The sequence below is a fragment of the Alosa pseudoharengus genome, unplaced genomic scaffold (assembly GCF_046254945.1).
Source record: "Alosa pseudoharengus isolate Yale_2024_CS ecotype anadromous, Long Island Sound unplaced genomic scaffold, YU_APseudo_1.1 YU_APseudo_1.1_scf_12, whole genome shotgun sequence".
Classification (NCBI taxonomy): domain Eukaryota; kingdom Metazoa; phylum Chordata; class Actinopteri; order Clupeiformes; family Clupeidae; genus Alosa; species Alosa pseudoharengus.
This window is the reverse complement of record NW_027468587.1, coordinates 6,579,549-6,592,666: the sequence shown is the minus strand read 5'-3', so window position 1 is coordinate 6,592,666 and position 13,118 is coordinate 6,579,549. Positions and strand designations below refer to the sequence as shown.

Here is a 13,118-nt window from a genome sequence, read left to right as displayed (position 1 = left end):
AGGACGGCATAATGACAATAAGCTTTAAATGTCTAACATGAAAATACTTACAACTTGTTCATAGGCTTTATTGTGTTAAATAGAATCTAAAACAAAACACCAGCTGAATTCCAAAGGTGGCACCCCGGACACCTGAATCTTCAATGCTTTTAACCATAGTTCTTAAGAGTAGAGAGAATAGAGTATGATGGTATGTGGTTTGCTGATGCTCAGGCGCCACTTAAGTTTGAAGTCTCCTAAACAACCAATTAATAAAACACAATGAAAAGAAGAGGCCAGAGACAAAAGTAGGGAAATACGCTGAACTTTTATTTTATTTTTTTCCATTAGGTGAAGGAGCTACAGGCTGGCATTGGTACATGGAGCTGGTCACTGTCCATTTTAAGAGAGGGGCCGTGTTCCACATGGGGAATGGTTCACATGTCATCAGAACTATTACACTTTGGCACAAAGCAATAACCAAAAACAATCACATTGATGAGAGTGAACAGGTTTCATTTTGTGCTTCTATCAAAATTATATTCAAACACATTTTCCATTCGGCATCCATTTGTCATACAATTGAAAACAGCTTATTTGGTCAGCAAAAGTCACCCGTTTAAAGACCTCACACTGCTCTGTCAAAATGACAAGCTTCTTACAACTATCAGGCTTGGCAGGGACAAAGAAATTACCCACAGCCTACAACCCTCTCCCAAACAGAATGCTCCAACCATTTTAAAATATAGTATACTTTCAAAAGCAAAAAGACAAGTGTTAATCTTAATCCAGGCATTTGTCTCGGATCACTCAATCAACTAGCTTAGGGCTGATGTAGGGAGAAGAGGTGGAACTATTGATTAAGGCACTTGAGAGAGACGAGTGTTGCATGTGATTATTGATAGAGTGAGAGAAACAGTGTTAATGTGACAAGAGGAGGAGGTGACTTTGTGTGGCTATGCATCATTCATCCAACACAGTATACCTGCTAAATTTCTTTCTAGGAAGTAAACTTCAGATCATTTATACAGCCGAACTTTTTTTGTTTTGCCTTGACAGATGGACTATAAAACTAGACCATTCATAGGATCAACTGTTTGGCCAAGGCCTAAATGATCTCACAAATCTTTAAGCTTAAGTGAACATCTGTGTGTGTGCACCTTCACTCCCACATAGAAAGGGGAAAAAAAGCAAGTAAAATGAAGAAACTAAATTAGACAAGAGAAAGCTGCCGCTTTAGTTAAACTGAAGTGGAAGACGTTTGATACGGAGAGTATTGATTTAAAAGTGACCTGTATAAGATACGGTCGATTGGACAGAAAACGAGTGACTTTAAAACTGAAACAAATCACTGGTGCTGGTACAATAGCATTGATTCATAGGATGCTGCATGTGAATCTAAGGCTGATTTCTTTCTGAATTCACAATGTACTAAGAAAGTAAAATACTCTGTGCCAAAGTTTTTAAGAAAAGGAAAACAAAAGAATAGCCGCTTTGGGAGGACACAAATCTAAAACAGACATTGCCGTGCAGTGCACTTCATCGCATATGCCAGCCATCTCCTTGAAATCACCTGTAGAACAATAACATACAAATCTGTTAGAATGGAACAGAAGGAAGGGACGAGAGGCTCAAGTGAATTAGAGGCACGCTACTGTGGACTGAAACAGTCCAAACTGGCATGAATCCATGCCCTCTGCCATGATTTAGATGGATTATCTAGTTGTGCTGCCAAAGGAGAGCAGAGAGTAATCTGCACCCTGGAGCAAGAGCCTGTTTGAAAGCTCTTTCGGTCCTGATCAAATTGGCAAAACAGAAGTGTAGTGGATGCTGACTAAAAATGCATGCCAAAGACAGAAGGTTAAAGATGTGGCGCCACTCACCGGTCACCCTAATGCGCGTTGGGGTCCCCTGCTTTGCGCGCTGCGTCCGTCTCTCCCTGCTCAGCGTCCGGGTCCACGGAGTGGAACTCCGCCACGTAGAGGCTCTTGTCGATCGAACCTGGAATGGGCTTGATGTCGGTGGACAGCTGGTCCTCGATGCCTTTGAGGTTGAAGCGGTCCTCAGACGTGATGAGGTTAATGGCTAGACCCAAGTGACCATATCGGCCTAGAGTGCGAGACAGCAAAAGAGGTTAAAAGGAGAGAACGAGAGAGATGGCTTTGCAAGGCAGCTACAGCTAGCTGTCCTAGCAGGACACCATCTGAAGATACCAGAGTTGCTTATTTGGAACACAAGGTTGAAAACTGTCTGGGTAAAATGTTGGTAAGCTTCATGCATTATTTGGCTCCTCACCTGATCTGCCAATGCGATGCAGGTATGTCTCTGCATTTTTGGGGAAGTCAAAATTGATGACTACGTTGACGGCCTGGATATCAATTCCCCTGGTGAACAGGTCTGTGTGTGGACGGCACAAAGACGGTCAGAATTTGCACAGAAATATAGTTTACAGGGTTCCCATTCTAAGTCAAACATAAAATTCCACGACTTTTCCATGACAAAAACCCTGAAATTCCATGACCTACTATATAATGAATGGTACAATATACTGACCAAATATTTCAGAGCAGTCGCAGAGCGTTTAAGAATCTTTTACTTTTTTAGAGTGGGAGATGAATAAATGGGCATTGAATAAACTAAGTTGGGCTAACCACAACTACTCAAACAAGCAGTAAAGCTAATAACCAGATATACACCAATTCTGTGTGGAAATATATTTCTATTAATGTATTTTGGCAAGTACATTTTAAACTGCTACTGCTAAACAGTTAAAACAAATCACTGATATTCCATGACTTTGCCCCAAGAACGATGATTTTCCATGTCTGGAATAGACTTCATAAAATTCCATGATATTCCAGAAATTCCATGACCCGTGGGATCCCTGAGTTTATGAGCAAAGACAGACATGGGCATTAGTGATTTTTACTTGCCTGTGCAGACTAAGTTCCTGCACAACCCATTTCGGAAGTCGTGGAACACCCGGTTTCTGTACTCCTGTTAGGAACAGGCAAACAAGGCTGGTCAGAGATCAGAGGAAGGCATCATGGTAAAGACAAAATCATTTTTCATCAACAAATCGGGACTACAACGGCTTTCTTCTACACAGCTGCTGCTCACAGGCCAGGCAGGCAGGTGTGCGAGTTAACACACACACACACACATTCGCCTGGGCTGCTAAAGCTTTCTTTTACACCACTTCTCATTGACCACACAGACACATACACACCCTTTCAGTTATATCTTAAGCTATAGCATAGTATGTTGTCCTAAATTCACCTGCATCATCTTGGCGTGGATGTAGAAGCAGGAGTAGCCCAATTGGGTGATCTTCTTGGCCAAGAGCTCCACCCTCTGGGTGGAGTTACAGAAGATGATGGACTGATTGATCTGCAGCTGGAGACACATGAGGACACAACACATTTATGGGACTGATATAAACCATTTCTATTGCTGACACACATACACACACTCTCTCTCTCTCTTTCAGACAACCCATAAAAAAAATAATGATGAATTTGCATTTGCAGACATGCCCTACCCTGGAGAAGAGAGTGTTCAGACAGTGGACTTTCTGCCTTTCAGTGACATAGGCATAATACTGGGTAATGCCCTTCAAAGTAAGCTCGTCCATCAGGTTGATCTCGTAGGGCTTCTGCATATGTTTTGCCTTGTAAAACAAACAAAAAAGACAACATCATTTCAATACAATGTTTATTTCAAACATTTAATTTTAACTATCGCGATAAATGTATTTGCAGCAGACAGACAGCTAATCTCTGAGTTAATAATACCATCTCACCATAAACTTCTGCACAGTGACGGGGAAGGTGGCAGAATAGAGTAGGATCTGTCGATGCTTGGCCGTAAAGCTAATGATGTCCTCGATGAGTGACACAAAGTCCTGAGAGAGAAGTTTATCTGCCTAAAAAGAACCATAAACGACAAGACAAGTGTGATTAGAAAAAGGCCTGTGTACAAGTTTGGCACTGCTCACCAAGAGTTAGGTGTAAGCCACACAAGGCCTGGTTTCTTACCTCATCCATCACCAACATTTGGACTCTGTCCACTTTGGCCAAGCCTTTTTTGATGAGGTCCAGGATCCTGCCTGGAGTGGCTATTATAACGTGGACTGGAAAAAGCAAGAGGGAGCAAGGCATAAAAACAGAATTAGACCAAAGATGCACATTTCACAATGGCCACCAGTTTAAGACCAGTAATAGACACAAAAGTATGGTAAGACAAGTCCACTCATAATAGGCACAAAAAGGAATAGCTCAAAACAGAGTCTAGACCACTTAAGTCCCCCATAACTAACGACGGACTCGTTCACTCCAGAGAGGAAAGGGCAAATACCCGTTTCATCCAAGCGCATGATGTCATCCCTCAGGTTGGTGCCTCCTGTGGTGGCCATGACCTTGACCCCACCCATGTGCTTGCTGATCTGGATGCTGATCTGGCTGACCTGCAGGGCCAGCTCACGAGTGGGCACCAACACAATGGCTACAGGTAGACAGAAGGGTCAGAGGTCAGAGAGTAGAAGACAAGGAGTTCAGGGTACAGCAGGAAAATCGGAAGAGGTGAAACAAACGGACGGACGGACACACACACACAGCTGCATGGGAATGAGAGAGTGATCAAGATCAGCACTCTGATGGTAAGGGCGAAGTAGTAAAATAAAATGTCACCTTTAGGATGGAACACATACATTTCAATTTAACCACCTTTTAGTTAAAGTCCACTGATTTGATGGGTACAGAACCACAACGACTTGGCATCTTACCAAGTCTGTAATCACATACACTTTGGAATGGCAGTCAAATGTAACGGCAACCTGTAGTCACAACAGGTGCCTGAGGATGCAGTCTTGGAGCATTTTTTCATTGTTTCTGTTATACAGGCAACATACAAATGCAGTTTGATTTAAAATGCAGGGACCATTGCAGGGCACCACAAATACTACAATTAAATAGGGCCAGAAGCAGACATAGAACCAGAGTGGGTGGGTGGTTAGGCCTGTCGCAATATGCGATAAATCAATTAATCGCATGATAAATAAAATTAGCTCGTTCTCCCTCTCTCTCTGTCTGAAATAAAGGCCTGCCTCAAATACAAGACTGCCCCAAATAAAGCCCTGTACCTTGAGCAGCCTAAGTAAGTAAAAGACCAGAGCGATAATTTGTGGATTTACAGTATGCATGTTTGTTGTATTGCATTGTGTTTAGTTGCTGTTGTTTTACAACAAACGCAACACATCTTCAATCCAGTGCATTTTTTGTTAACAGAGACTGAGTCCATTTTATTTATTGTTTTTTTGTTTTGTTCATTTATTGTGGATATTTAAAATGTCTTCCAGTTCCAGTGCTAAATACTCTTTAGAAATAAAACTTTAATGATCTTTGAAAAGGTGTGCATGCATTATGATGCCATTATATTAGATGAAAATGGTATCAGAACGACAATATTATCGTTTATCGCAATCATTTGTAGGACAATTTATCGTCCAGCAAAATTTGTTATCATGAAAGGCCTATGGGTGGTGTTAGTGCAAAAGCTAATGGGCTCGTCCCTATGCCTACACATAAAATCACTCATGTTCACAGACAAGGTTCCTTCAGTAAGCCTAAACTACATACCAGTCCCTCCAGGAATTAACGATGTTGCGATCGCAACAATTAACGGAAATTTGGCACAATCCGCGTGAATTCTTGGCGACCTTGCAATTTTGTCCAAACACCACAACTTTTACGCAAATTTGACCAATCATCGTAGTTACCCAGTGAAATTTCACATTGAGTCAGATTCCACACTCACTTTTGCAGACACCAGAGACTGCCATAACTTGTTCATTCCTCTGCAGTTTTGATGATAATAAATAGAAGGCTAACGTTAATGATCTGCTTACTTGCATCTCTCAACCTGATGTTGCTAACATTCCTAGGCTATGAAACTAAGTTAATTTAGGCCTACATGGTTTACTGACATTTGAGTAGGCTATGCAACCCATTGGCAAACGTTTACATCTGGAGAAGTCCTTTTAGCTCATGTCATGTTTGCTAGCTTGTAGGCCTAGTTCGTGCAGCTACCAAAACCATAGAAATGTACCTCTTCTATGATCCAAGAATGATTTCATTTAGGGCTGAAACGATTCATCGAGTTACTCGAATAACTCGATTACAAAAATTACTCGAGGCAAAAACCCTGCCTCGAAGCCTCGTTAAATTGCTATTACGCGCACTATATGCAGGGATCTGATTGTTCCACACGGACCGTTGTTCAGGAAGCACACCACTAGCGCGTGAATTGTGATACATTCTGAATTTAGCTGGCGCGATTGCGGAGTCAAGATGTCCATAAATGGCAGAGAATGTCTAAAGTTTTCAAGTAAAGTTTTGGGATCATTACATACTCAAGGAAAAGAACAAGCATCTGAACCGAAAACATCCACTCCATGCTGTTTCACCAAGCGTCAATAAAGTAGGCTATCTATCTATCTACGTAGCCTATAGCCTACATTGATGTTGGCTGACTTTAATCACATACTGTATTTGTAGCGATGTCGTGATATAATGTTTAGCTTTGATGTTTTTAAGTAGTAAACTTATTCACGTTAAATTGCAAGACAGTATGCCTAAAAAAGAACCCCTTCTTATACACATGCATGCACCCTCATCTTCCCTCACGCACCGCACGCGTGCACACACACACACACACACACAGGTTGCTAGGTTACCATAGCAAATAGGCTCACCCCAGAAATTATTTTTTAGTAGCCTCATGGTAAAATTATTTGTTAGTAGCCTAATGCCAAATGCTGCAGGTGTAGAAATCTACATAAAACAGATTTACTTTGATGTCAGGTCTAGATTACAGCATGAAACTTGTTGTGCATATTAATACATTAAATTGCTTTCCCTCTTCTCCCTCCCAGCACTTCACAACATAGTATGGACAGCTTTGTTCGCCCAGCTAAGTCATACACAAGAGGTTGCAATTTTACAGAGAGCATTTTGAACATTATTTAAATGTTGGCACTGGCACTAATAAACACTAAATGGGTAAATTGCAATAAATGGGCTTAGTTTTGGAGTCAAATGTTGGAGTTAGAATAAATACCTCTTGGTTGTTTAAAAATGCAAAAAAAAAAAAAATATTCGATTAATCGATTGATAAAGTGCTAGATTAATCGATTACAAAAAGAATCGATAGCGGCAGCCCTAATTTCATTCAAGTTATTTTTTAACATTTATTTTAACTAATGACAGAAAACATCCTGAACTGCACCCACATATCGTAATGTACTCTGAAAAACGTAATTTCCACTCGTAGCCGAACACAGGGAGATGCAAGCCTTCACTCAGAAATGTAATTAGGCTACTCTCATGTCCTTAAAGTGGCAGGCAGTCAATTAGACTTACACCACCAATGTAATGACATTAAAGAAAAGTGTAGCCTAATAGTTTAAAAATCAATGTGAAGTTACTAGATACTTAGTTGGCTATTAGTAATTATGCAGGTCACAGAACATTAATTACTAAAAAGATATGAACTTAATAGGAATTACAACATATATAAATGTATTGAAACATATGACATGATGCCATCTCTTTAGGGGGTGGCTGTCTTTTCTGGTCAGTTCTACAAAAGGTTATACTGCTTTGTGAATTACCCATCAAAGCATTTACACAAATAAAGTAGGCCTACTTTGATTTTCTGTAATCCTTACTATTTACCTTTACTTATCATTTTTAATAAGCATCAAGATAATCAGTGTGGTTTTGGTCTAACTAACCTTAGTTGCCCTCAATGCAAAATAAATAAATTGCAACTATTTTTGCAATTTTCACTTACTCCCGCAATTTATTCGCAACAAACAGCTAAAAACACCGCAATCAGCCATTTTAGGTCGCAACAATCTCAAAAAATCCTCGCAAAATCCTGGAGGGACTGAAATACTAGACAAAAGTGTGATCTGATCAATCTACCTTTAATACGAACCCAGGCGAAACTTGTACTGCAACTGTTAGCAGAAATTATATTTCAAGCAATGAACACCTAAACTAGCCTTTTTTGCAACCTTTTTTTCCTCCGAGAGCTACAAAATGAAGGGGGATGAGAGCTACCAATGTGTAGTATTAGTAGTCGCATATATTCATATAGCTGATCACCATTCAAAACAGCTGAATAAGCTCAGTATGTGTTTTAATGCTCCTTTCAACTTCTTTTATGTTCTGTTTGTAAACTGGTTTACCAGGTTTAACTGGTATACCAAGTGACTCTGTTACCAGATTTATGAACATTTTCATTGAACCTTTTGGAGAGCTCAGAAACAGGTGGGGAGCTACTGGTAGCTCGCGAGCTACCTGTTGGAAACCCCTGACCTATACTGACAAAATGCAACCCAATGACATTTTCCGCATCAGGACACCAGAGGTATTCAAACTTAGACAAGCAATGTCAACAGTGCGTTTGCCCTCTTTCATGGTAAACAATTCTGCACCCCAGTTCAGACCATGCTCAGATAAGTATAAGTATAATTCTCTATTGATCCCGTGAGGGAAATTGGTCTCTGCATTTATCCGAATCCGTGAATTAGTGAAACACACAGTGAACACACAGTGAGGTGAAGCACACACTAATCCCGACGCAGTGAGCTGCCTGCTACAGCGGCGCTCGGGGAGCAGTGAGGGGTTAGGTGCCTTGCTCAAGGGCACTTCAGCCGTTCCTACTGGTGGGGGTTCGAACCGGCAAGGCAACCCTCCGATCACAAGTCCGAAGCGCTAACCAGTAGGCCACGGCTGCCCCAACCAGTGCGCAAACTGCTACTCATCTCCTTACCCTGGATGTAGTCCTTCTTGAGGTCTATTCTCTCCAGTAAGGGGATGAGGTAGGCTCCACTCTTGCCTGTGCCGTTCTTGGCCCTGGCCAGGATGTCCCTGCCAGACAGGGCAATAGGAATGCTCTCCTCCTGCAAGCAACATGCAGACAAGCTCAGCAGACTTTCACAAATAGGGCTACATCTTCCAAATACATTTGTCAGTTGTCGATGTGTTTATTGCGTTGTGAATCGATCTAGGGACTAGGCTGCAAAGATATAATTTGATTCAGGGTTACAAGTTCATTGGATATATACAGTATCTTGACGTAATTGTGGACAATGACTTGACATGGCGAGTAAACTGGACTTGGAGCACAGAGTGGAGTTTACCTTGTTTTGTGAGGCTGGCCTACCTGAATGGGAGAGGGTTTTTCCCAGCCCATCTCAAAGATGCCCATCAGTAGCTCACGCTTTAGGCAGTAGTCTTCAAACTCATTCCCCTTTGTAGAGGTCACATCCTACAGATGAACATGAAGGTTAGGTAGATGCAAGTATATGGTTTTAACAGAGAGGCTTGTCTGAACACAACAGGTCGTCATGACTACACAGGACTGAATTAAGAAAATACACAGATAGACAGATAGATGGGATATGCAGAACCCAAAGACAGGAAGATGAATTTTAGAGGAAACTCACTGAGGTTCTCATTCTGGTGTCTTTTGGTGGTAGCTGCAGGCACTTCTTCCAGTCATCACCAAACCTATGCATTTAACACCAGTAAATATTTTAGGTTACTCAGCAACACTTCCATAGATATGATATATTGTCATATGGCGCAGATATATTATGTGCCTACCGAATGCCATCACTGGTTTGGGGTATGGTGCTTCCAGTCTGAGACACAATGGATGCCATGGTTGGTTGTCTGGCAGCAGATATGGGTCCAGGCTGAAGTCCAGCAGGCTTGGGTGGTCCCCTGAGCTGCCCGTTTGGTTTGCCCAGTCCCATGACCGAGGTTGGGTTCTCTGTTCTCGCAGTAGCCATGGCTTCAAGAGTTTCTCCTTACAGTTCTATTTTTTTGTATTTTTCTTTTGTTTGTGTTCGTTTTTTTTTTTTTTTCAAACTTTCACAGATTTGCTTTCCAGATAGACTTTGGGAGAAAAAAAATGCCCTTTGATGTAAACAGTTCTGCTGTTTAAAGAACTTTGAGTTTTGGCCTAGTGTGATTGACAGTTCACACAGACTTGTACGCAGAAAACTCTTGAAAAGAAGAGTGTCTGACGTATGACAAATATGTTTACATATACATCTATATGACAGCTCTCCTTAAAGAAGAGAAAATATTATTTATATGAATAAATAATTATGTCCTCACTCGCAATATAAAAATCTATACGAGTGTGATTGCTCTGGAGGTCATGTCCTGTTTAATACTTGCTAAAGCAAACTTAACACAGGACTCCTTATCTATGCTTCAAATGGACTTCCCTGAACTTTTATGAAAGTATTTTGTTGAAAGCTCAAAGTTCTGTTGTGGCTCTTGAATAAGTAGTACCGCTTGTCCTGTCTTAAGAGCCAAGTGCTGTTTTCTGAATATCCTTTCGCTCTTTTGTTTAACATTCAAATGGGGCTTATTTTCAGAAATGGCCCTTGGAATTCACTTGGGTCAAAATGTTTCTTTCAAAAAAGTTCTTTCAAATATGTATCTTCTGTATGCAATATATAAAAAGAACTTGACGGTGGGATTCCACCCAAAAAAGTTTTGTTTTTATCTTCAATGTGTATGTGCTTTGAGTCTTGAAACTCCTTGTATCTTTGTAGTCTTCAGGTGATGTGCAAACAGCTTGAAAGGATTCAAAACCGCTGCAAAACCTACGGGAGACAGAACAGTAGACAGTTCTTATCATTGGTGGAGCAAGATAGAGAGCAATTGTGTACCTGGATCTGTAAAGAACACTATAAGAATAAAGGGAGGGTAAGTGATGCTGGATGAGGTCACGTCTGTTTATCTTTCTCTTACCAGATGCTTTTCTCCAAAGCAACCTAAGATTATTTTTGAACCAAAGACTGAATAAAACGCACCAGAGAGGTAGCTCACTCCTCCCTTCAGTGCTCCCCAAGAAAGTCCACAAAGTCCTTTGCTCTTGTTTGGGGGACAGGTTACTCCCACTTTGTTTGTTTCCAGATCACAGAGTCAAGGCTGTGGTTTTTATTAACAGTGTGCTCAGAGAATGGAGAACTAGCGGATTGTGAGGAGATACTCACTGAATGCTACAAAAAGTGTTACAGGTTAGAAATCACTTGGCATCACTTACTCTACCATGAAATGAGAATATAACACAAATAGAGCAAATTCAAGTCATTACATGAAAGCAGAAAAGTGTTCTTCACCGAAATAAGCAGGCTAGTTCTCCATTCTGATTAGAGGGCCGCAACTACCGATTATTTTCATTAGTGATTAGGGTAATCCATGGATTACGTTCATCGATTAATATGTCAGCTGCTTGATCGATAACATGTCAGAAAACGGTGAGAAATTACGTCTTTTAAATATACAATCGTGATCTATGGATTACATGTACTTGCCCCTAGAGGGTACTATCAACATTGCAGTTAGGCCTCAAATGCTTTAACGTTAGAGCCCTCGAGGGGACTTACTCCAACCAATATAATAATGTTAACGTTACCCCTAACTTGGTGGCCTAAATACAATGGCAACAACTAAAACTTACTTGTTTATCTACTTAAAGGGTAGCTAGGTAATAACACAACTTAACAGTTCTTTGTTAATAGCTTTTAATCCACGTTCAGCAACAAACCGTAAGCTAGGCAACTGTTTGACAATAAACAACTACAGACCAACGTTAGCCTTCACTGTTAACATACGAGGTATTTCTTTTGACAAGCAGAAGCTGACTTCATTACATTACAGCGAATGAGTTCTGACCAACACATGTCTGCTAACTGCTGGAACCCCTACATCGCTTTCTTGGTTCGTGGCTAACGTTAACGAGAGCGACCATACGCAAGCTAACGTTAGCTTAACAAGCTAACAGCAAGACTTGCTATGCTAACTATCTCTAACTGGCATGGCGGATTGGTCAGCCAATTCATTAAAGTACACAAACGAGATCATGAATAAAACAATGCAAGCCACACAATCTACCTAACAAATCCAAATGAACAACAATGAGTTAAAATATCGTAGGTGTTAAGATAGTTGCTAGTGTTAGCTAAATAACCTATGGAAACTTCTTATGGCATGCTAACGTTAATGAACTTAGCTATCGATAGCAAAACTTTAGCCAAATCGCTAACGTTAACACTCCTTAACGTTAGCAGATTCAAGTTTAGTGAAGAGTCACATAACGTTAACGTTAGATATTTACTTAGAGATACATGAGGCACCAACCTTGTCCATTCCATATGGTCTTAATGCTAGCGTTATGCCCTCAAGTGTACCGTTTAGCGATAATGTTAACGTTAGACGTCACAAAAGATTGCTCTGTACGTTAACGTTAAAAACAAAAACCAAGTTGCTAGATTTAACTTAGCTAACTGCATAGCTAGCTACATTAACGTTACTAGCATTATTAACCACTTTTTCAGCCAATGTCATCGAATAACAAATTCAGGCAATGCGAAGTAACATTAAAATTAACGTTACAGTGAACAATATTAGCATTACGTTAACACTAACTTAACTTACAGTGAATAATAGTAACATTACGCTAACGTTAGCCTTATAATCATATGGTACCAATCCGCGATCAAATTAAAGTAGTCCGTTTGAATTATAAATCATAAACAATACCTAGCAAGCTATGTTCGGCTACCGTTAACAATTTTGTGGCAAATCTAACTTAGCTATTTATCCACGAGGATAACTATTATCAGTGTTGCTAATGGCTAACGGCTCATTCAAATCATAAGGTACCTTGGCTAACGTCACAACACAACAAGACCTTCACCTGGATATGTATTTAAAGTTCAATAGTCAAGTCTACCTCGTAGCTCGAAGATAATCCTCTTATATATAATCGAAAATGTGTCTTTCTGCTTTTTTCCTCTGTAAAGTCCACACACTCGACTCTCTTTTGTCTCTGCGCAACATGGACGCACGGTCCTTTCTCTTTTTTACCAATCTCCAACTCGACTCGACTCCAACTTCCCAGAATACTATGCAGGTACAAGAACTGGCCAATCATCGAGACGAGTTCAAATTTGGTCTAAAGTGGGTGGAGCTAGAATCCAAAATATGTAAACATTTCACCAAAGATCCTTGATTACTTTAATAATAATGTAAATAATAAATCAAATC

The 13,118-nt window shown here is 40.5% G+C and overlaps 1 protein-coding gene across 2 annotated transcripts; it reads right to left on the bottom strand.

Annotated features, from left to right (window-relative positions):
* Positions 1-288: 288 nt before the first annotated feature.
* ddx61 (DEAD (Asp-Glu-Ala-Asp) box helicase 61) lies at positions 289-12,947 on the bottom strand. 2 transcript variants are annotated; one of them, XM_076279922.1, is made up of 14 exons: positions 12,805-12,947; positions 9,654-10,669; positions 9,494-9,557; positions 9,211-9,315; positions 8,818-8,947; positions 4,336-4,482; positions 4,017-4,111; positions 3,782-3,904; positions 3,521-3,649; positions 3,259-3,375; positions 2,913-2,976; positions 2,275-2,376; positions 1,863-2,088; positions 289-1,552 (listed from the first exon to the last, which is right to left on the bottom strand). In XM_076279922.1, exons 2-13 carry the CDS (start codon positions 9,839-9,841, stop codon positions 1,871-1,873), a joined length of 1,482 nt encoding a protein of 493 aa, XP_076136037.1. In that variant the 5' UTR covers positions 9,842-10,669; positions 12,805-12,947; the 3' UTR covers positions 289-1,552; positions 1,863-1,870. The 2 variants fall into 2 exon arrangements, with proteins under 2 accessions (XP_076136037.1, XP_076136038.1); XM_076279923.1 differs by lacking the exon at positions 12,805-12,947 and adding an exon at positions 10,880-12,545.
* Positions 12,948-13,118: the final 171 nt, after the last annotated feature.